General features: G+C 40.0%; 1 protein-coding gene across 1 annotated transcript in view; it reads left to right on the plus strand.

Annotated features, from left to right (window-relative positions):
• Positions 1 to 24,910, plus strand: part of LOC139761807 (multidrug resistance-associated protein 1-like) — a 47,160-nt gene that overhangs the window by 7,874 nt on the left and 14,376 nt on the right. The window contains exons 3-16 of the mRNA XM_071686293.1: positions 3,497 to 3,622; positions 4,073 to 4,207; positions 6,447 to 6,572; positions 7,927 to 8,120; positions 8,771 to 8,977; positions 10,663 to 10,846; positions 12,690 to 12,858; positions 13,941 to 14,092; positions 15,313 to 15,450; positions 16,025 to 16,171; positions 17,794 to 17,878; positions 20,492 to 20,694; positions 21,367 to 21,543; positions 22,260 to 22,427. Of these exons, the coding sequence (XP_071542394.1) occupies positions 3,497 to 3,622; positions 4,073 to 4,207; positions 6,447 to 6,572; positions 7,927 to 8,120; positions 8,771 to 8,977; positions 10,663 to 10,846; positions 12,690 to 12,858; positions 13,941 to 14,092; positions 15,313 to 15,450; positions 16,025 to 16,171; positions 17,794 to 17,878; positions 20,492 to 20,694; positions 21,367 to 21,543; positions 22,260 to 22,427 (2,211 nt within the window). The remainder of the gene's footprint in view (positions 1 to 3,496; positions 3,623 to 4,072; positions 4,208 to 6,446; positions 6,573 to 7,926; positions 8,121 to 8,770; positions 8,978 to 10,662; positions 10,847 to 12,689; positions 12,859 to 13,940; positions 14,093 to 15,312; positions 15,451 to 16,024; positions 16,172 to 17,793; positions 17,879 to 20,491; positions 20,695 to 21,366; positions 21,544 to 22,259; positions 22,428 to 24,910) is intronic.

The raw sequence follows: 24,910 nt of genomic DNA on the forward strand, positions 1-24,910 counted from the left end.
ATCATCAGCGAACAACAACTGACTCACTTCCCAAGCTCTCTCATCCACAACAGACTGCATATATATATATATATATATATATATATATATATATATATATATATATATATATATATATATATATATATATATATATATATATCTTTTTCTTTTTTCTTTCAAACTATTCGCCATTTCCCGCGTTAGCAAGGTAGCGTTAAGAACATCGGATTGGGCCTCTGAGGGAATATCCTCACCTGGCCCCCTTCTCTGTTCCTTCTTTTGGAAAATTAAAAAAAACAAAAAAACAAGAGGGGAGGATTTCCAGACCCCCGCTCCCTCCCCTTTTAGTCGCCTTCTACGACATGCAGGGAATACGTGGGAAGTATTCTTTCTCCCCTATCCCCAGGGATAATGTATATGTATATATATATATATATATATATATATATATATATATATATATATATATATATAAATATATACTTTTTTTTTTTTTTTTTGCTTTGTCGCTGTCTCCCGCGTTTGCGAGGTAGCGCAAGGAAACAGACGGAGGAAATGGCCCAACCCACCCCCATACACATGTATATACATACGTCCACACACGCAAATATACATACCTACACAGCTCTCCATGGTTTACCCCAGACGCTTCACATGCCTTGATTCAATCCACTGACAGCACGTCAACCCCGGTATACCACATCGCTCCAATTCACTCTATTCCTTGCCCTCCTTTCACCCTCCTGCATGTTCAGGCCCCGATCACACAAAATCTTTTTCACTCCATCTTTCCACCTCCAATTTGGTCTCCCTCTTCTCCTCGTTCCCTCCACCTCCGACACATATATCCTCTTGGTCAATCTTTCCTCACTCATCCTCTCCATGTGCCCAAACCATTTCAAAACACCCTCTTCTGCTCTCTCAACCACGCTCTTTTTATTTCCACACATCTCTCTTACCCTTACGCTACTTACTCGATCAAACCACCTCACACCACACATTGTCCTCAAACATCTCATTTCCAGCACATCCATCCTCCTGCGCACAACTCTATCCATAGCCCACGCCTCGCAACCATACAACATTGTTGGAACCACTATTCCCTCAAACATACCCATTTTTGCTTTCCGAGATAATGTTCTCGACTTCCACACATTCTTCAAGGCTCCCAGAATTTTCGCCCCCTCCCCCACCCTATGATCCACTTCCGCTTCCATGGTTCCATCCGCTGCCAGATCCACTCCCAGATATCTAAAACACTTCACTTCCTCCAGTTTTTCTCCATTCAAACTCACCTCCCAATTGACTTGACCCTCAACCCTACTGTACCTAATAACCTTGCTCTTATTCACATTTACTCTTAACTTTCTTCTTTCACACACTTTACCAAACTCAGTCACCAGCTTCTGCAGTTTCTCACATGACTCAGCCACCAGCGCTGTATCATCAGCGAACAACAACTGACTCACTTCCCAAGCTCTCTCATCCCCAACAGACTTCATACTTGCCCCTCTTTCCAAAACTCTTGCATTCACCTCCCTAACAACCCCATCCATAAACAAATTAAACAACCATGGAGACATCACACACCCCTGCCGCAAACCTACATTCACTGAGAACCAATCACTTTCCTCTCTTCCTGCACGTACACATGCCTTACATCCTCGATAAAAACTTTTCACTGCTTCTAACAACTTTCCTCCCACACCATATATTCTTAATACCTTCCACAGAGCATCTCTATCAACTCTATCATATGCCTTCTCCAGATCCATAAATGCTACATACAAATCCATTTGCTTTTCTAAGTATTTCTCACATACATTCTTCAAAGCAAACACCTGATCCACACATCCTCTACCACTTCTGAAACCACACTGCTCTTCCCCAATCTGATGCTCTGTACATGCCTTCACCCTCTCAATCAATACCCTCCCATATAATTTACCAGGAATACTCAACAAACTTATACCTCTGTAATTTGAGCACTCACTCTTATCCCCTTTGCCTTTGTACAATGGCACTATGCACGCATTCCGCCAATCCTCAGGCACCTCACCATGAGTCATACATACATTAAATAACCTTACCAACCAGTCAACAATACAGTCACCCCCTTTTTTAATAAATTCCACTGCAATACCATCCAAACCTGCTGCCTTGCCGGCTTTCATCTTCCGCAAAGCTTTTACTACCTCTTCTCTGTTTACAAAATCTATATATATATATATATATATATATATATATATATATATATATATATATATATATATATATATATATATATATATATATATATATATCAGAACGCACAGGCTCAAACACTAACAATTTCCACAAACATCTACACACCATATCTCCCCGTCATTGTTCCCAACAGTATCCGGGACCAGTTCACAGAAACTCCAAACACAAAGCAAAACTCTCAGAACCACAACAGAATATACTGAGCCTCACCATAAGTCATCTACATCACAGGTAGAGACCCGACTCTGACCACTTCAGACGCATTTGGATATGAAATATTATTATTATTATTATTATTTTCATTACTATTATCATCATCATTATTATTATATCACCCCTACCCTCCCTCCCCTCCTCTCCAGTACTAGCGGAAAACAAAAGGAGAATGTGTTTATATACGTATGTTTGCACTAGATCCACCCAATGTAAATGAGAATGTTGTCAGTCATAACGAATAGATTGGTAGATTATGATGTAATAGCATATGCATGGTACAACAGTCATTTTTACAGTGTGATACAAAATGAACATATAAATGATCCAATACCGATATATTATGACTTAATGATGGATGGACCCCTGCTTGTGTGTACGTAAAAGTAAAAAAAATTATACAAAACCGTGAAAAATCTAAGCCTCGGAGCTATGTTTCTTATATCGATAGATGATGTTTATATATGGTTGAAATGACAAAAGGCAAAAGGGATCAAATTCCAATAGATTTCGTAGCACATTTACCATGGATGATAGAAACATGAAAAAGAATCAGAATAAAGAGAAGTGATGGCTTATTACATGAATAGCAAGGAAATCAACAACAGGAATCAGTTTGGGGGTATGGAGAGAGGATTTGACTTAGTTTCGTTAATGTGCTTCACAATAACATAGCATTATATGCATCTTATTGATTAGCAGGGCCGATTATAACGGTACCTTGGAGTGGAGAGTCCTTTGGTTAAGGCTGTCCCTAACACGTGGAACAGAAATACATTTATAGAAATGAGAAGTCAACAGCGTTGGGGAAGGTATTGTAAGATTTTTCAAGAAGAGGAACTGGGATCAAGGGACTGGATTGAACAGAAAATCACAGTATTGAGTTAAATGAGAGCAAATTCATTATAGAGCAGACCAACCACTGCGTAAAGCACATCTACTGAATGGTATGTAAAGCAGACCAGCCACTATATCCACTTTGTTGGACATACTATTTTCTTGAGGAATAACTTTTTGTAACAATTTTATATTGAAATACAAATGCAAATTTCAGGTGGGGTCGGTCCTCCTGTTGATTCTACAGTGCATCAATTTTTTTTATGCTGTCAGGAGAGACAGCGTTGATGGGTTTGTTCCTGGGGTGGACTACATGGTGCCATCAATCATTTTTGTGTCATTGGTAAGTATGTCAGCTTTTACGTCTTTAATGGTTTGTATCCTAATCTCTTCTCTCACTATTTTCATATATTTCCACACTCCCCCATCATCATGTCCACACACGTATCAAGTGCAGTGCCACAGGGATCATTGCTGGGACCAGTTCTCTTTCTCATACATATTAAAAGCATTGATAATGGGCTGCGCTGTAAGATATCAAAATTCACAGGCTGTACCAGTTTGGGAAATAAAGCTACAACAGAAATTGAACGTCCAAAGCTGCCAGCTGACACACGAATAGATAAACTGGGCTCATGAGTAGCAGATTAATCCTTTTACTGTTGATATTTCTATCCATCAGAGAAGTCTTTCTCTTATACCTATCTGAAAATCCAACGTCTTTACCAGCCTCTACGCTTAACTTCATCTAATCGTATGAATATTTTATTATCATCTTTTCTTTCTTTTATAGTTACTTCAGCTTATCTTTGTGATGCTGGAGAAGAAGCGAGGGATCCAGAGTTCGGGTTACTTATTCATCTTCTGGTTTTTGTTGATGGTGTGTGCCATCCCAGAATTTCGCACCCGCATTAATATGTATGACCAGGTGAGTATCGCCACATTTGGAGACGATGGTATATATTTGTGAGTTCATGTATTTATGTTATTGACAGTGCGGGTAGTATTACTTATGTTTCTCTATAGTCAAAGTTAAGTTTAGGTTTGTTGCACGATGATCTATATATCTCATCATCTCCACGCTCGACACTCGTGGTGGTGTAGGTCAGGTACATACAGCCTCTGATCATCACTCCTCCACATATTTAGCCGATGCTCAGCGGGTTAAGTGAAACACTGACTTCGGTACTTATCTAAATTCTTCCGCATTCACTTTACACACTGAGTTGATTGGTCCAGTGAGACCAACGACTTCATCCATGCCACCTCAGTACACAATACTTTCCCAATGCATCCTGCCATCCCCACCTTCACGGGAACTCTCCTTAGCTCTAGGTCTCTCACTACATTTCTCAGTCTCCTCCGATACCTACCTCTCCTCCGGGTACCATCTACTGCACTACTGTATATCTTCTTTGCTACACATTCTACATAGTCATTTCATCCTAAACGACTTTAATCCATGTTCGTTTTTCATGATTACTTCAAACCACATCTTCATAACTCCATATCTTCACGTTATTCTGACTACACTACGTAAGTTGTCCACCTCTGGTGCTGTTATTCCTAACCTGTCATGGTTTTTGCATTCGTACATCACAGGTGAGACGTGCTCCTTCTTGCATGCTGCTCACACTCTGCATGATTACTTGTTTCCCATTCTCAATATCAGGTTCCCGTAACCTATCGCAAATAAAATTCGCAGTTAACACACTTGGCCTGAGGCACTTGTGCAGTCATTGATCCTTTGCGAACTAAACCCCCCCCCCCCTACCTTACCTCGCATCATATGTATCACATTCCACGCATGACGTCACACGCGTCATTACATTCCGTTCAAATGTCTCACTACCTCTCTGCCTCGTCTCACAAATTCATCCATTCTTCTAGATTCATCACTCATTTCCCTCACATTCCACGCTTTCTCATGGGTTTCCTCTTCTGGTCGGGAGCGATTACCGGCACGCTGCCCTTGTCCAAGGCTCCGCGCAGCTTTGTGACAACTCTACAGCCAGGGTCCCCAGCCTCTGACACGCACCTTGACAATAGGGGAGGGACGACCAGTTTCCGGAGGTAGACTTGTTAGCCTGCTACACTAGAATCACACACACACACACACACACACACCAGAACACCTTGTCAGCAGAACTTAGGGAGGCAGACGCTCCTTGTGGGTAACAGAGTTGTAGGTGTTACTGGACTCTCCCTGTATTTTGTTATGTCACGAGTAAAAAGTCGCTTTCGGCAAGATTGTAGCGTTGTCACCAGACGAAAAGATGAGCACAGTCTCGTAGAGGAACCTCTCTCTCAGAAAGGAGTCTATCAGTTCCCTGCTCCCGACTGGAGCGCAAGCTTTGAAGTTGCAGTGCCTCCATTAACGGGGTGCTGGTGTTGTACAATTGATTGATGCTGATATTACATTTAGTTACATGAATGATTAATCAGCTACTTATAACTTGTGTTAGACCTGAATTAGAATGTATATCAAGGATGTTCATCATACTTAAAGAAGCAAAAACAGCCATTAGTAAGGGTCCAAAGTTGGGTCACGTTCATGGAACCGGTATAAGATGACTGAGCTGATGGGAGAGGTAACAGAGTGTAAATATGCTTTCTCTGGAAGACAGAAAAAAGGGGAGCCTTAATGGCAACACGTATGTTACTGAATCATTTTAACAATGTAAACAGAAAACATTTATTTGAATCATTTAGGTGAAACAGCAGCCGGAGGCCGTATGATGATATTAAGCAGAAACTTGATTGAAAGAAAAATAGAGGTACTTCTGTGGTGTCTATAGAGTTGTGAGTATCTAGTCTCCATGAGTCCATTCCTACAACTTTAGTATCACCAACTGTGTCACGTGTTCACCTGACTTTAAGTACCGACTATGGATCTGACCATAGTGTCACGTGTTCACCTGACTTTAAGTACCGACTATGGATCTGACCATAAATGTTATATATCCATGTATAGAACACTGTTCTCCAAGCTTTGTTGAGCTACACGTCATTACCTAACGCTCACCTTGCCATGTTAGACTGGCAGTAGCTAAAGTGGGATGATTTGCAGTAAAGAGGCATTTCTTTGGTTAACCAGTCTGCTTGTTCAGCCAGAAGATGACAGCTTATTAAACTATCTCACATCAGAACACTTTTTTTTCTTTCAGTCTGAAGATGCTGACCTTATCAGTTTTGTGACGTACATGATTTACTTCCCGCTGACCGTTGTGATGTTCTTCTTGAACTGCTTCGCTGATGTTACTCCTCAACATGTTAACTATCCTCGAGGAGAGGTAAGTTCATGGTTTCCTTTACATTATTCAAGGTAAGTACTCTGTGATGTACGTGAATAGTTTTATAGTCTCTATTCCTTCAGGTTTATCCCTTCACTTACAGACGAATGTTACACGATTATTGCTCTTCACAGTTTCCCTGTATACAGAGCAGATGATAAATTCCTTGCTATGTTACTTGAATGACTGTGGTTACCTCAGAGATACGCCATACGTGTAACACAAGGACATATTTGTTTTATTTCTGATCCAACTTTGTATACCTCTGGTGTTGCTACCCCACTGCGTCATTGTCAATTAGATTCGTACCTTGTTCAGGTCTACGATTGTTCCAGATCTTTCAATTCAAATGAGGCGATAGGGAGAGGCCTAGAGTAGCTTAGGAAGAAGACACTGCCAGGGTGACCACCTGTCTTGCCTATGTAAGACAGGATGGCCACTGAAGACACACGTAGTTTTAGATATCGGGTCTGCTACTAGAGTCACCTAATGACAATATGATGCAAAACTGAGTATGTAAGAAAAATGGCATCATCAGACATCTTTTGCAAGAAAGGTATAAATCACAGATAGAGTTCAGGTATGTTTACATGAACTGGGTGTAAGCACTGAACTGACTCACCTTAAGACCGTCACATTACAAACATCCGTGTCTTTAAAACCATAACGTGTGGGATATGTGACAACATATGATGTGTGGATCCTTAATTCGCAGCCTTGCTGAGGATGGCTTCATCTGATGTAACGCTTTGTCCTTTAAACTCGAATCGGTTATCCTCCAGTTTTTTCACTATACATTTAAATCACTGGATTTCCTGAGATTTAAGGAATGAGGTTAATTGCAAATATAGATTTTAGAAGAATTGTTGAATCCTACTGAGATTAGGTTATCATAAGCATAGTAATGTAGTAGAACAGCAGCGTTATGTAGATTGCAACTAAAGGAATAACTTCATACTCATTGATTTTGTAGATAATTACACTTTATAAAGTGGTCCAAGTCGTCCCCACATACATCTGCAGAGGTTTTGGTGAGATTGTTTTCGAAGTGGCAGAGAGATGTGGCTTGCTTGGCTCTCAAAATATATATTTGATCATGTAAAGAGGATAATGCTGTAAGTGTGTAAGAATACGTTGATAAAGTACATTCATCTGATTGGAAGGTGTGCTTACATTAGAATGAAAGGAATTGATAAGCTGGTTATGGCTACAGTCCTTGTTTGTATGTTTCATCTCTTGTTTTTACAAATATCTTACCTTGTATTTAGCTCATTATGGAAATATAAAGGCTGTCAGCATGATTTGTGGCTGTTGATGGGCTAGCTTGTAGTTTTGATCGTTTGTCTATTGACAGAGACCAAATCCAGAACACAGTGCATCTTTTCTGAGTCAACTCACCTTCTCGTGGATCGATACCTTGATATGGAAAGGCTATAGGAAGCCACTAGTACAGGAGGACACATGGAATTTGACATATGATAACGCAACCCGTACCGTTGTTTCTGCATGGGACAAAAACTGGAAGAGCACTCTTAGAAAAGCGCACAAGTAAGTTTTTTGTATGTTCTGTGTTGGCTTTCTCCATAGCAGGAATTGCCTTATGACTGTAGGATACGAGAGTCAGCCTCACAGATGACCACATCTTTCTCAACCTCTCCTTTATCTAAGACTAGAATTTTCTGATTTTTTATCCAGATGGCAATGCCATTGTACTCTCTCTCTCTCTCTCTCTCTCTCTCTCTCTCTCTCTCTCTCTCTCTCTCTCTCTCTCTCTCTCTCTCTCTCTCTCTCTCTCTCTCTCTCTCTCTCTCTCTCTAGGTCCACTACTAGGACCACCGATGCCAGAGATAATACGGAAATTCAGAGAGAATGTGTGTGTGTGAAAGAGGGAAACAAGGATGCTTACAATGATGGTTAGGAACAGTGTAAAAGAACGTGTGTGTAAGAGAACAAGTGTAGGGGCATGGGAGATATTGTCTGGCTTATATAGATAACTTATGCTGTGTCTACTATGCTATAGAAGGAGAGATGACTCACTGTTTCGTGTTGAACAGATGGGTATAATCACCGATAATTTTTGTACCACAACAGAGACGTCCACATTAAGACCGGAGGGTTGAATGAAACACAATGAACGTTAAACGATATGAGTCATATTTGATCTGAGTAGTTGGTAAAGACTTCTCTGTACCCAACAGAAAGCACGATTCTCAATCATGGGCGACCTACTCCAAGAATTCAGATCACTCAGTTCACGTGGAAACGAGGAGCGGTGGGGCTGGCAAGAAGCAATACCACTCCATCCTGCCGACCATGATACATACTTTTGGCTCAACTTTCTTCTTTGGTGCCCTCCTGAAGATGATTCATGACGTCCTACAGTTCGCTAGCCCACAACTCCTCAGGTGGGTTTGTATGAGGGTGTCGTGTTAAGGAAAATATACTCTGACACTTGAGAAGTAATTGTCTACAAGTTACTGATATCTAATCCTTTAGAAGTAACCTTTCTGAACCTTTAATTGTTAAACATATTTCAGTATGCACTATCTCACTAACGCGGGAGACGGCGGTTGAATATATATATATATATATATATATATATATATATATATATATATATATATATATATATATATATATATATATATATATATATATATATATATATATATAATTTACGAGGATAGGGGAGAAAGAATACTGCCCACATATTGCCTGCGTGTCGTAGGTGACTTAGAGGGGCGAGATCGGTTGGCTGGAGATCCTGTATTTCTCTCCAAAAGAAAGAACAGAGCAAGAAGCCAAGTGAGGAGTTTCCGCCTCTAAGGCTCTGTTATCTATTTTTGACACTACCTGGCACATGCACTTCTTGAGCACATACAGAGAGACGTCATCAGGTATACGTGTCTTATGTGGGTGAACACCCCTCAATACCCTACTCACGTCATTTCTATTAATGTAAATGCCCTTCATGTCCTCCCAACCCATTTGATCACAGTTCAGAATACAGTGTCCACTGTGAATGCACTTTTAAGGTCAACATTCAATCCCTCACTTTTTTTCATCATTTTCAACAACCCTTCCCAGTGGATTCCTTAGCCTGAAAGTTTTTATTTTACTGATTGTTAACTCCTGATTAACTTACATAATACTTTTGGATTGAGTTCGATTGTCCACATCTTTGTTTATCTCCTTTCCTAGAGTTGTGTTCTTCCTTTAATACACTCACGTCTCGTTCTTTTATACCTTTCAGATGGTGGAAGGCGGTTATGCTGCACGTATCTTCGTACTATATCCTTATTTTCTTTAGATTTTGAACATCATCGATCAGGTTAAGGTCTCTATCCCTTCCTTCTGTGTTCGCTGCCAGTGGTACCCACGTACCCACTCCAGGTTTCACGGATCCTCAGGGCCATGACAGTGTTGTATATACTGATGATGGAATTTAATTTTTCTGTATCTATTTCCAAGGATATCGTTTGTCCGAATGTTGTCCTCGGTCGTATTTCCTCTCTGTCTGGTTTCTTGTTTTTTTTTTTTTTTGTGTGTGTGTGTGTGTGTGTGTGTCCTAATGAACTAACCATGTAGTCAAATTCCAGCACTGCATGTTTTTCTTTTCTACATGACGTATCGTATGTGCTATATTCTGTTTTCGTATTAGTTCATGTAACTAACACGAGACGGGAAATTTCACTCTACACATTATCACGTCTTGCGTCTCTCTGACTTTTTATCCCATGGAAACTGAAGCTTTGCCAAATGCGTTCCTTGATGGTCAATATCTTCATCGTGAGAAGTTCACTATCTTGGAGGAGTGCATGATGCCTCGCTAACCTTGCACCACTCTCATTAAGGCCTCGTTATTGTCATTATGTAATTGTTTTGGTTCATTGAATGTCTTCGGAAGGCTCTTGCTGCTGTAGATAAAGACTCACGTGTTTCTTTCCTTAAGTATGTGAAACAATCAGTCGGATGATAACTGGATACATTTATAGGGGCATGATACTGCAGGGATGACATCTACTAATCATAGTATTTACTGTGTGGAGATTTTCTTTTTTTCTTTTTTAACATGATTTTCTATTTTCAGTGTGATCATCAAGTTTACCGAAGATGGTGCCAGTACGGAGCCCCAGTGGCATGGATACTTCTACGCCATATTGATGTTTCTTGTTACACAGCTGCAGTCGTTTTTCCTCGGACAGTACTTCATCAAAATGCTCCTAGCCGGCCTACGTATGCGCACTGGAGTCATTTCTGCTGTTTACCGAAAGGTGATCCGATCTGTTTCAGTGACGAGTGACTAGTGTTCTATGCCACAGTCACATCTTATTTACCTCAGGTGAATTCTTTTGTGTGTATAGCAGAGTAGCAAGTGATACAGACGTCTTTCACTTGCTTAAGTTTCATGGAAGACCAAGTCCCAACACCCAAGTCCCAATGACTTTCACTTGTTCCAACGACTCCTGTAGTGAGCATTTAAGTCTCCCAGATAGATGACCTCATCTTACGGATGAGAAGGCGTCGCGGGCTTCACCATGTCGAAGAATGTTATACAGAGAAGAATTAAAAAACCAGTAGATGAAAAAGAGAAAATGATGGTTATTAGGGAACCCATAATGATGCCTGCGTTTCGAGACTGAAGATCCATGAGACGTCCAACAGGTTGTTGGTGTTGGATTAATATAAGGGAAGGAAATTTTTTTAGGAAAGTTATATGGTAGATTGAACATGAATATGTCATGCATCCCATCACTAACTATATGTATCTCTTCACTTTTTGTTAGAAAGGCAATAGTGAGGATAGACCTGAGCTCCAGCCTCTAGACTTACCACGTCTATATTACTCTTTAAGTGGAAGAACGATTTTGTGATTCTTTCTCCGCTCCTTAAAGCAGGTGACACGAGTTACTACATGTTGTTATGTTACAGCGGCATGGCCAGGGAGGGATCAGTGGTTGAGAAGGTAGCATGATATGCCACAACGTTATGATGACTAATTGAATGTATTGTTCAATACCGGAGAGTAAGTTGACCATTATGGTTTGTTACGGAGAGTAAGTGATCATTGTGGTTTGTTACGGAGAGTAAGTGATCATTATGGTTTGTTACGGAGAGTAAGTGATCATTATGGTTTGTTACGGAGAGTAAGTGACCATTATGGTTTGTTACGGAGAGTAAGTGATCATTATGGTTTGTTACGGAGAGTAAGTGACCATTATGGTTTGTTACGAAGAGTAAGTGATCATTATGGTTTGTTACGAAAGGAAGGAATCACCGAAGTTGATCTTCCCTGCAGTGCCTCCACAGTAAGAGAATCTTCGATGCAGAGATAAATGATGGAGGTACCGTAAGGACATAATCAAACTTATTATATTCTATGCATTAGTTTGAGAGTTTTGTGTTCAAGGATTTTAGTCCGTAATGAGAAATTTGGTAATTTATTCTAAACTTAAGATGTCAGACGACTCTGAACAAATGACTGAGTGCCTTACTTGACACTGGAATGTAATTTAGGTCATGAAGTACACCAGCGGGTTTACAAATCCTATACGGATTTAACTGTGAACTCTTGAATGATGAATCGCTCTTCCTTATGAGGCGATTTTTTCAAGGACTTTTAAAGTAGTAGGAACCCACTGGAGGGATGGATGAATGTAGATGAAATTAGTTGGGGTTGGGGATTATTCATACGAAGATGCCAGAGGAATGACTAGGGGTGGGATTATGTGGAGAGCTGGTGTGAATGAATACTTTGGACCATCTCGATGCATAACTATATAAGCGATGTAGTTCATATTTCAGTCTAACGTGAGGTATGGGTTTAGAGGGTGTGTCAAGGGCTGTATGATGCACCTGATCCACATCATGGCATGATGAATACACGTGATAATGATAAACATTTATTGAAAAAAACAAACGAAGAAAATTGCTAGTCGGGGGTACTGTAAACTTATCAATCTGACATGTTATCATCTGGCCCTCCGCGGTTAGTGTTGCTGACCTTGACTCGTTCATGGGCCACCCGGGGTCGAGCCCGCATAGTTTCTAATGTTTTATATGTATAAAAACACAACGTCAGCATAAAGAAGTTAACAGATAATATGATGTTCTCAGGCCTTAGTGGTTTCCAACTCTGCAAGAAAAGAGTCAACAGTTGGAGAGATTGTCAACTTAATGGCAGTAGATGCCCAGCGGTTCATGGACCTCACAATGTACATCAACATGTTGTGGTCGGCACCGCTACAAATTGCTCTAGCACTTTACTTCTTGTGGCAGATCCTGGGTAAGTAATATCCACATTTCTAGCTGCATTTGATTTTCCTTATCACAAACGATTCCGCCTACAAATCAGGCATTTACCTTTGTGCTCTCAAGCTTCCTTTTATCTGTTTAACTTTCACTGATGTTGTGTTTTCCTAATACATGATGGATCTATTTTTCTATCATCTACCAACTGTGATGTTCCTCCGGGTCCTGGGCTGTCTCTTACCATCTTTCTTCTCTCCATTAAGGGTCTTCTTTCTCCATCCTCTAACCTTTCTCACTCTGACGCCGATGATCCATTTCTACATACTTCAGTGACTTTCCCATCCCTTCTCACTCTAATACTTGATCTTTCTCTCTTGCTGAACAGATCTGTGCAGCACCTGGGAGCGGGGAAGGAGTAACCTGATTAAATTCATCGTTACAGAAACCGAATTTTTCCTTATATCTCTTCCTGAACTACACTCGTTTTCCAGTTGAATATCAAATGTCAGATGTTTTCTGGCTTTCCAGATAGAAACATTCCACACAGCCTTCCTGTATGTCTGAGACACCTCACTGTCTTAGAAATCTAAGAGGAGTGTGTGGTTACGGTTACATATTTTAGAGAATTATCAGTTATACACTATTCAGATCATTACTGTTTTGACCATATAATGAGAAAATCATATATTTGATAATGTGTGTGTCTCACCACTGTAGGGTTCTGGGAAACTGTGCAATCTGTTATTATAATGAGAATATGAGTAGTGGGAACGATTTAATCAATCATATCTCAATATCATTAGTAGAACTGGGTTATTATTGATGAAAGTCAAGTTTAGATTTTCATTAGGAAGTCAAGATAGTTGCAATCTATCTTTCTGCCATACATAATGGTAGGTTTATGTGTGATTCCACTATGGTAATCTTTGATATGTAGGCTTGCATAAGGATGTTTTCGTCATGAATGAGTTAATATGTCTATAGTATTCTAGTAATTGAAATTAGATATTCAGATTTAACCTAGACTAGGTCTTAGTGTGCCTTTAGATGTATTGCTTTAAAGCGTTTGCATATTCCGTGTGAATGTACTATTACGTCTATTTTCTTGTCCTACAGGAGTCTCGGTTCTGGCTGGTCTTGCTGTCATGATCTTGCTCATCCCACTCAATGGTTTTATTGCCAGTAAAAGTAAGAAGTTTCAGATTAAGCAAATGAAGAATAAGGATTGGCGAGTGAAGTTAATGAATGAAATTCTGAACGGAATAAAGGTGAGTTGTATTGGATTTGTTTTATTTATGATACAACCATTGTCACAGTATTGGTACCTACGTAACCTTTATCCTGAAGATGATGTTTACATGTTGTTGGTACTAAGAAGCCACATTTCTATAAGATGTCTCAGCAATCTTGTTGAACCGTTTCATTTCTTTATCATTTCAGGAATTTCCTTAACTTATATTTTTTTTTTTTTTTTTGTCCTATACCATCCCAATCCTTCTCTGCTCTCATATATATACCTGCCAGGCTAACATTCTTATATCTTCAGATATCAGATACTGTAGCTCAAGTAGTTGTTGACTAATTGACTAGACAATCAAATGAACTTGCTTACTTCTTTAACAAATTATTTGAGTTTTGTTATCGGGTCTTGGATGATAAAACATATGGACTACTTTAGGTATGGGGTGGTAAGAAGATTCTGATTATATATTTTTTTTGAACAGCATGATGTGATAGGTAACCCGTAGGGAAAGACTGTAGTCTGGTGGTACTTTAAATAAGTTTCTTCAATATGTGCCTTCCTGTTCTGAATGTGAGGAAAGGCCTACTGAATGTTGTGTAATGAATTTATTGAGAGATTGAAATGGGGAAAAGTGGACGGAGATTGTCACTGAGAGTAAAGGCCATTCAAGAGGAGGATAAGAGTGAGTATTCTGCTAAGATATATTTAAATGTGTTATGTGTGTGTGTGTGTGTGTGTGTGTGTGTGTGTGTGTGTGTGTGTGTGTGTGTGTGTGTGTGTGTGTGTGTGTGTGTGTGTGTGTGTGTGTGTGTGTGTGTGTGTGTGTGTGTGTGTGTGTGTGTGTGTGTGTGTGTGTGTGTGTGTGTGTGTGTGTGTGTGTGTGTGTGTGTGTGTGAGTGCATTGATTGAAATACTTGGAAGAGATTACACTTTAGCCATTCTCTTTAAGTCCCTCGAGGATGTATTACTGCTTATAATTTCGTTGATTAATTACTCAGCCTCAGGACATTTGTTTTAGGGTTTCTGCGAGCTTATGGTAGTGTCCCACATGGGATGAGAATGTCCTCGATGAGGCCCAACTCCATTCCGTCTGCTAACGATGGTACAGCCTCACTGAGACTGGCTACTGCTCATATACAGGTGGATATTGATTCAAGACTCTGGCATATTCCCAATACATGCGACAGGTCTTCACTGGAATGTATTGGTCTGTTTCAGCTTTCTCATATTTTGTTTTATTCGCAGGTTTTAAAACTGTACGCGTGGGAGTCATCGTTTGAGGAGCAAGTGTTAGATGTGCGGAACAACGAGATAAAAGTGCTCAAGAAGGCAGCTTACCTGAGTGCAGGTACAACGTTCATCTGGTCCACCACACCATTCTTGGTCAGTGTCATTATTCTTATACTGGTTGTTGCTTCCCCTTTGACAGTTATGTTAATTTCCTATAAAAGTTTATTTCTTTCTTGAAAATTGTTGTAATTATTAGGCAGACTAGTGTAAGAATAAAGAATATATAGTTTCCTGTACTCACAAGACTTCCTTGTGAGAAGAAAGAGTAGATTAAACACTGAAATCCCATTTTGATCTGAAACAACCTATGCATATGTTTTCAAAGTATATTAATTACATTTCATACATCATACAGACCCATATATTTGACCAAACAATTTACCAATATCTATGATAATGGAGTCTCTTCATAAAAGCTGGGTCTTGTGTGATGAAAATATCTGTATGTAAGATATGCTTTTGTCTTCAGAAAAAAGCTAGTATGATGGATAGAAATTTGGGGTATTATGTTTCCATAAGTTTATATAGTTACGGACTGAGGAAAAGTAGTTCTCAAAGATTTTTTCCAGCCTGATACATGCTAATACAATGATTTCATGTTGATTTCATTATAAAGTTGGATATATAATGATATATGTTCATGATATGTTATTAATGCATGTTTCAGGTGACACTAGTTATGTTTGCGACGTTCGTTATGTCAAGCTCAGAAAACATCCTGACAGCAGACATGATATTTACGTCCATATCTCTGCTGAACATTCTCCGGATGCCCATGACTATGTTGCCCTTCCTCATTGTGGCCGCAGTTCAGGTATTCCTCATGATACTTCGCGGCCCCTCGGGCCAAGATAGAAATAAGAAGCTGTGTACAGTGCAGCGTTGTCTTGTATGAATAATAAGAACTTTGTGATGTGTTGCACGAAGAATCTGCCACGTATGTAAACTCTTCATATCTCTGATATCTCCCTCAAGCGGGTGGCCCCGCCAAAAGTCTCTATAACTGGTAAACTCCAGTGCTGCTTCTTAGCCTCTATGCTTCACCCTTAATAGGCCACAGGCGGAGGGCAACTCTAACGCAGTGTTTGCAGAGTCCATTACCTAATGTTCCTACCGACCTCTGATGTTCAAAGCTACTATTTCTACCCAATGCTCCCACCTGATGTTCCAACCTACGACTTACCCAATGCTCCTGTCTAATGTTCCTACTTACTGCTTCTGTCTGCTGCTCCTACCATTTTCCCAAAAGGCAGGGCGCCCTACCGCATATCGCTCACCACAGGAAAATCTTGAGTTACGAAGAATAAGGTGTGTGAGTTAAGTGCTGTCAAGTGTTATGTGTGACGAGGAGAGATTGTATATTTGTAGCCAATGTCAGCAGTCCAGGTGTGAGTGAGGCAGAAAGAAAAGACAGCTACATGGGTCAGAGGAGTGACAACTACTGAAGTGCTGGCTAATAACGCAGTCGTTACCAACCCTGCCCATACCCAGGCGGGTAGTACTGGTAGGATACTTCCTTGGTCTGTGGCTGCCTACAACTACTATATGATAGTTGACTCAAAGGTTTAACGAGTGCGTTTGTGATTACTGACTTACTCTTTTTGATTACTATTTGTATGTTGAGATAAGAGTGTCACACTTGTGATTCCCCGTCTCATGACCTTGTGTGTGTATATATATATATATATATATATATATATATATATATATATATATATATATATATATATATATATATATATATATATATCCATGATAGTCTAAGCCAGCTACCCAAATTGTCGACCATCCCCTTTGGAAGAATGAACAGCTGGGTTGACTGTGGACATACTACCGCAACCAGGATTCGAACCTGCTCGCTCAACCTCGGGTAGCCCGTAAATGCGTTACGATTAACACTGCTGACCACTGCACTACACACATCCTGTTTGAAATATATGGTCTAACTTCCACTGATACGTTACGGGTCAATCTGCCACAGTGAAACATTATATTGAAGAGCTATTCATTTAGGGGCCTTTCTATAATCTACTCCCTTCTCTTATTTGTACAAAAGGACTGTAGTCCTTCTGAATACTGGCAAAAAGGCCGCTTTTCCTGGCTGCTGAACTGTTGGCTATGTGTGGGTGTGTGTGCTATCAATATCATGCAGTACTGTAGTATGATAGCAAAGCAGACCACAGTGTGGTGTTAGTAGAAGCAGTTGTTTTATGCTAATGATTTTGTATGAAAACTATACTAAAACCTTGGACTAAAATAAGTAACCTGAATATTTTTGTATATGGTACAAACTTAACAGCAAAGTAATTCAAGAAGTCAAAAATGGATTGATTCACGTAGTATTATGAAGAAATATTGTCAGGTTTAAGAAACTTAAAAGTGTTTACAAGTTGCTTATTATCCTTATACATTTTTGTTATTCATTTTTACTTGTAGGCAAGTGTCTCCTTGAAAAGATTGAATAAGTTTCTGAATTCTGATGAACTGGACCTCAACTGTGTATCAAGGGACAACAGAGAGAGTAAGTTAGTTATTTTCTGTATAGCTTTAGACCACTTGATTATGATGATACCTTCAGACTGTTATCCCTCTGCTGCTTATGCTTTACATTTGACCCACGTCTAAGGTAATTACTTCTGTCTCTCAGTATCTGTCTCTTCTGTTTACACTTGAGATGCACAACACCGCGAGCGCCACAAGAACGTTTCCTGCCACCATGACAAGCTCATTCGTGGTAGATGAGAGGCTGCCAGAGGACATGGAACCCAGAGCCGCAGAGAACAGTCCCGAAGCAGGGGAGGCCTCCACAATGCCGTCCTCAGGGGAACCTCAACTTTCGGTATAGCTTCTCTCTGGTTGGAGTCAGGTTACATCTTGGCCGAAGAATGTGTGGGATCAAAATGTTTTTCAAAAAGGCCTAACCTAACCATAGGCCAAAATCCCCCACTACTTGCCTTCGACTGGTCAAGCCCACGGCCACTATACTCATCAACTGCATGAACAAGAAAAGACTTCATTGAGTCAGAATCAAGGCCCATACCTCGTGCAGGAAAATATTTCCCACAACAAAGGATTATACAAAGAAACATTTGATAATGCACTTCTCAATTCTCAACATCTTCGTTGCAGCAAACTTTCTTGAATGATCTCAGTCATCATTATAAAACAGGTCTTCATAAGCTTGTTTGTAAGAACAGTTATTCCTATTTCTAGGATGGTGTATCTCATACCCACACCCAGGGCAACTCTTGGCAGGCTACCCTGTGTTGTCTGCTCCGTGTGCTTGTCCCAGTGAACCACCTCCACCCGTCCTTGGTCCCATGACCCTCACACACCACTGTTCTTACGGCTCTACTCTCCCACTATGACACCCACCCTTATGAATGACAGATTTTAGACATCCTCTATACTTATGGCAGTTTTGATATATATATATATATATATATATATATATATATATATATATATATATATATATATATATTCCGGATCCACATTCTTCTCGAACAATTTGGTTCTGATTACTGGAATATTTGCCTAAGAATCTCTTAGGTATTTTGTCATTTTATTCATAAGGCCATAGTGTTCTGTTGTTTTAGTAGTGTGGTGCTTCAGGAATCAAGCGTATCATAATGTGATGGCTTTCTACGACTCAGTTTACAAGTATTTTATGCAAAAAAACTGATTCTTCAGGAATTCTATGCTTTGAAATCTACAACACCTTTCTAAGGATGGACGTAACGCCGTTTCAGCCGGTATGTGTGGTAAACACGTCTGGCCCGGCGGACCAGGCCAATACCGCCAGTTATTTCTTCACCCTTCACAGCGTCCGGGACTTTGATGTTGAACTCATTTTCAAGTGGGATCAGTGCCACGTATTGGGACCATCCTGCCCATCTGGTCCCAACTGGGTGTAAGGCTGCAGTAATCGAGAAAGGCTTTAACCTCTTTCAAGGACACTTTTGTGTACTAAAGGTGGATGAGGTAGGGCGGTGTGAGGCGGCTGTTGGTTGTGGCTGAGCGCCAGGACATACCAGACCTTCGCCAGCCCGCGAGATGTTGTCGTTCATGTGGCATTGTTCCTCCTGTTGACCGTCTGACTAGATCCCTATGGCTTCTCTAAAGTACAACTAGGACCGCGCCTACTATCCCTCCCATCCAGGCTCGCGTATGTCATCCGCTCCAGTTGAGTGTGCGTTTACCACGTATTCAGTATGAAGTGTATATACTGTACGATGTATGTCTCTCGCTGTGAAGGCATATTCCACCTGTCTGTATCGTATGTCCCAGCCTCGGTAAACCCAAGGGAAACAAAGAAGTTATAAGAACTCTGCTTCTTTCCTGTAATACTTCCTGGTGTGTTGTAAGGGTCAGGAGTCATGGTAGGAATGTAACAGTTGCTAGTGTGAAGAGCGAGGATGAATCACTGGAACTCTTCTACGGTATTTACAGCCAGATGTGTCTCAAGTAAATCAAACATAGCACAATTTCTATGGGATCAAGTATCTGACAGATGATCCCAATTAGAAAAAGACGCCTCACTGAACCAGGCAAGGTAGCTCATGGAATGTAAGAGTATTGACTGAGAACCCTAAAAGGACTTTGGGTAGTGATGGCTCCACTTGGGGTTTGGTGGAGACTTACGGTACAATTCGACACGTAAGAATGTAGAGCACAACACAGGAAACCCTCGGTGTTCCAGCATAATGTTAGTTGCAATGGTGACACCAGTGGTGTGTGTGTGTCTCATCATCAGGACAGAAGGGCTAGTGTTCAGGAACCCATCTCTTTGAAGTTGATTCCTCGTCTTTCCAATCCCAGCCAAAATGAATATGCAGCCGTATATGCATTTGCTCAACTCCATTAGATGCAAATTGAGTAAAGGGTAAAAGATAGACATTTTCTGAATCTGACGAATCTTACCCGGATGACTTAAAGCATTAGTAATGTCTTATTGCATCGTCTCTTGGAAGAGATTCTTGAGAAAGAAAGATTGGTAGGATCCTTTCACTAATCATCCTCATCTGTTGTATTCATTCACGTTTGACATGAGGTATAGATATCCCTTTATATAAATTATTATAAATTTATTTGTATAATACTGTTTGTCATGATTTTTCACTTTTTTTTTCAGATGACCCTGTTGTGGTTGAGAATGGTACATTTGCATGGGGTCATGGTAAGGAGGATGGCAAACCAGTATTAAAGGATATTGATCTTACTGTTCCTGATGGCTGCCTCGTCGCTGTTGTTGGCGGTGTTGGAGCTGGCAAGTCCTCCCTCTGTTCAGCCATCCTTGGAGAGATGGAGAAGCATAAAGGAAGAGTTAATATCAAGGTATTGCCATTAACATGTTTTAAGACCAGTGTCTCTCTGTGAGGTATAGTGTCCCCTACAATAATAACAAGATGGCTAACGCAAAAGCCTCTGCTGCCGCTATCACAGTACATACATGTGTAGTCATAAACCAAATATTTTCTTTTTGCTCAAACTTCCTGAAGCTACGCTTCATCATGAATCCCTAATGTGTCCCTCCGCACTCAGCTCAGACCTTGTGTCCTTCGCTCTTCTCACCATATACCAGTCCTGCATTTCTTTTCTAACTATGAACTGCTACCTGTAGATCTGCTCACCCTGCATCACGTTAGGTCAAGAGCCAGTAAGAGGTCAGTATGGTTGAAACTCCACTCAAGATAAGAAGGGAAGTCTCATGATCAGATCTACCAACCATATCTATTCTCCTCCAGGCCATCACACTCTTGCAAATTCTTTGGTATCACTTCTTCAAGGGTGAATATATATATATATATATATATATATATATATATATATATATATATATATATATATATATATATATATATATATATATATATATATATATATACTTCGTTATCATTGCTATTTACTAAACCCTCAAAACTTTCTTACCCTTTTTGATGATATTAGTTTCAAGCACCATTTACTTCTAGGGTATTTCATTACTTACGCGATCTTTTCATTTTTCAGGGAAAGATCGCCTACGTTGCTCAGCAAGCTTGGATTCAGAACGCCACCTTAGAACACAACATTCTCTTTAATCATAAGAAGGATTCAGACAGGTACTCCTCCTGCATCCGAGCATGTGCACTACTGTCTGACCTGCAGATGCTGCCTGGCGGAGATCAAACAGAAATAGGGGAGAAGGTAACCATTTTCTTTCAGTTTATGAGTTCCTTAAAGATAGATTCGTCTGATTACACTTGTAGTAATGGATGTAAAAGCCTTGAATGAAGCAGAGTACTTTTTCTTCAACAAGATTGTTAACGTATAGAATTATTTACCAGAGATTAGTGGAAAGTAGTACCATAAATACGTTTAAGCATAGACTTGATAGATGTTTCACTTCATATCCACGAGTGACATTATTTGCATACCCGTAGCTAACAGATAATTTACATACTGATCTTCCTCTCTAAAAGATATGTGTGTCTCTACTCCTACCACAATAATCGTCAATTGTTCATTCTCTTCCGGTACCTCAAACAACCTCGTTAGGACCCAATGTCTAATACTAATTCAGTTGTATTCATGTGTACCTTAATCTCTCTATATTATCTTGATGGCTAATATAGTGTTGTTTATTATCGTCATCCTTATAAGAACAAAGTAAAGAAGTGTGTTTGTCGGAGATGCTGTTAAGGAATATTTATGGAAATGGACTGTGAATGGCGTTTTACTGGGGTCCGGCTTTGGTCATTCTCACGTTAAGCAGGATATAGAGAGGCACACACACTGGTGTAAGATGTATAAGTTTAGGTATTCAGTGAGGAGGACTCAGTGAGCGCTCGGTATGTCCATTTGTTGACAAAGTGGATCTTTCACTATGAATGGGTTTGTTTAGAAGCTTTCGTACCTCACAGGGAATCAACCTTAGCGGTGGCCAGAAACAACGCGTCAGTTTGGCTCGCGCTGTGTACGCTGACTCGGATGTGTACCTGCTGGATGATCCCCTCAGTGCTGTTGACTCACATGTAGGAAAACACATATTTGAGCAAGTAATCGGACCAGAGGGACTTCTGAAAAAGAAGGTAAGGATCGGAAAATAATGTCAAAGTAAGTTGTCCTAATATAATGTAAATGTGTTGTGACATTTTACTAGAAACTCCAGAGGATGGTGACGGTCTGGCTAGTTTACGATTAAATGAGGACTTGGAGGATGTGGGGTGCTTTAGACAGACTTGTCAGTGGATGGATCTGAAGAGGCTGACTGTGGGAGGTGAGTTTGAATGGAGAAAAACTGGAGGAAGTGAAGTGTTTTAGATATCTGGGAGTGGATCTGGCAGCGGATGGAACCATGGAAGCGGAAGTGGATCATAGGGTGGGGGAGGGGGCGAAAATTCTGGGGGCCTTGAAGAATGTGTGGAAGTCGAGAACATTATCTCGGAAAGCAAAAATGGGTATGTTTGAAGGAATAGTGGTTCCAACAATGTTGTATGGTTGTGAGGCGTAGGCTATGGATAGAGTTGTGCGCAGGAGGATGGATGTGCTGGAAATGAGATGTTTGAGGACAATGTGTGGTGTGAGGTGGTTTGATCGAGTGAGTAACGTAAGGGTAAGAGAGATGTGTGGAAATAAAAAGAGCGTGGTTGAGAGAGCAGAAGAGAGTGTTTTGAAGTGGTTTGGGCACATGGAGAGGATGAGTGAGGAAAGATTGACCAAGTGGATATATGTGTCGGAGGTGGAGGGAGCAAGGAGAAGAGGGAGACCAAATTGGAGGTGGAAAGATGGAGTGAAAAAGATTTTGTGTGATCGGGGCCTGAACATGCAGGAGGGTGAAAGGAGGGCAAGGAATAGAGTGAATTGGAGCGATGTGGTATACCGGGGTTGACGTGCTGTCATTGGATTGAATCAAGGCATGTGAAGCGTCTGGGGTAAACCATGGAAAGCTGTGTAGGTATGTATATTTGCGTGTGTGGACGTATGTATATACATGTGTATGGGGGGGGGTTGGGCCATTTCTTTCGTCTGTTTCCTTGCGCTACCTCGCAAACGCGGGAGACAGCGACAAAGTAAAAAAAAAAAAAAAAAATATATATATATATATATATATATATATATATATATATATATATATATATATATATATATATATATATATATATATATATATATATATCGCTACCTCGCTAATGCGGGAAATGGCGAATAGTATGAAAGAAAATATATATATATATATATATATATATATATATATATATATATATATATATATATATATATATATATATATATATATATAATCCCTGGGGATAGGGGTGAAAGAATACTTCTCACGTATTCCCTGCGTGTCGTAGAAGGCGACTAAAAGGGAAGGGAGCGGGGAGATGGAAACCCTTCCCTCTCGTTTTTAATTTTCCAAAAGAAGGAACAGAGAAGGGGGCCAAGTGAGGATATTCCCTCAAAGGCTCAGTCCTCTGTTCTTAACGCTAACTCGCTGAACATTTTTTCTTTCAAACTATTCGCCATTTCCCGCGTTAGCAAGGTAGCGCTAAGAACAGAGGACTGGGCCTCTGAGGGTATATCCTCACCTGCCCCCCCCCTCTGCTCCTTCTTTTGGAAAAAAAAAAAAAGAGAGAGGGGAGGATTTCCAGCCCCCCACTCCCTCCCCTTTTAGTCGCCTTCTACGACACGCAGGGAATACGTGGGAAGTATTCTTTCTCCCCTATCCCCAGGGATATATATATATATATATATATATATATATATATATATATATATATATATATATATATATATATATATATATATATATATATATTCTTTTTTTTCTTTCAAACTATTCGCCATTTCCCGCATTAGCAAGGTAGCGTTAAGAACAGAGGACTGGGCCTTTGAGGGAATATCCTCACCTGGCCCCCTTCTCTGTTCCTTCTTTTGGAAAAAAAAAAAAAAAAAAAAAAACGAGAGGGGAGGATTTCCAGCCCCCCGCTCCCTCCCCTTTTAGTCGCCTTCTACGACACGCAGGGAATACGTGGGAAGTATTCTTTCTCCCCTATCCCCAGGGATATATATATATATATATATATATATATATATATATATATATATATATATATATATATATATATATATATATAATACATTTTTTCCCCTAAAGGAAGGAACAGAGAAGGGGGCCGGGTGAGGATATTCCCTCAGAGGCCCAGTCCTCTGTTCTTAACGCTACCACGCTGAGGCGGGAAATGGCGAATAGTATGAAAGAAAAAAGAAAGAAATATATATATATATATATATATATATATATATATATATATATATATATATATATATATATATATATATATATATATATATAGTTAGAGAATTGATGTGAACAAATCAAATGAGGCTTTTTTTTCTTTTTTTAAATTCCTGGCGCTGCCTCGTTAACGCGATGATCGGCGGCGAACATTGCACTATTTTGTATACTCATGTGTGCACTGCTTAATACACTTTTCGTTTACCACACCTTACCCGTCCGACTTCCCAAGGCTGTTCCTGCATTATTTTTGTCTATCTTCAGGATTGTCTA

This window comes from Panulirus ornatus, chromosome 42, assembly GCF_036320965.1.
Source record: "Panulirus ornatus isolate Po-2019 chromosome 42, ASM3632096v1, whole genome shotgun sequence".
Lineage (NCBI taxonomy): Eukaryota > Metazoa > Arthropoda > Malacostraca > Decapoda > Palinuridae > Panulirus > Panulirus ornatus.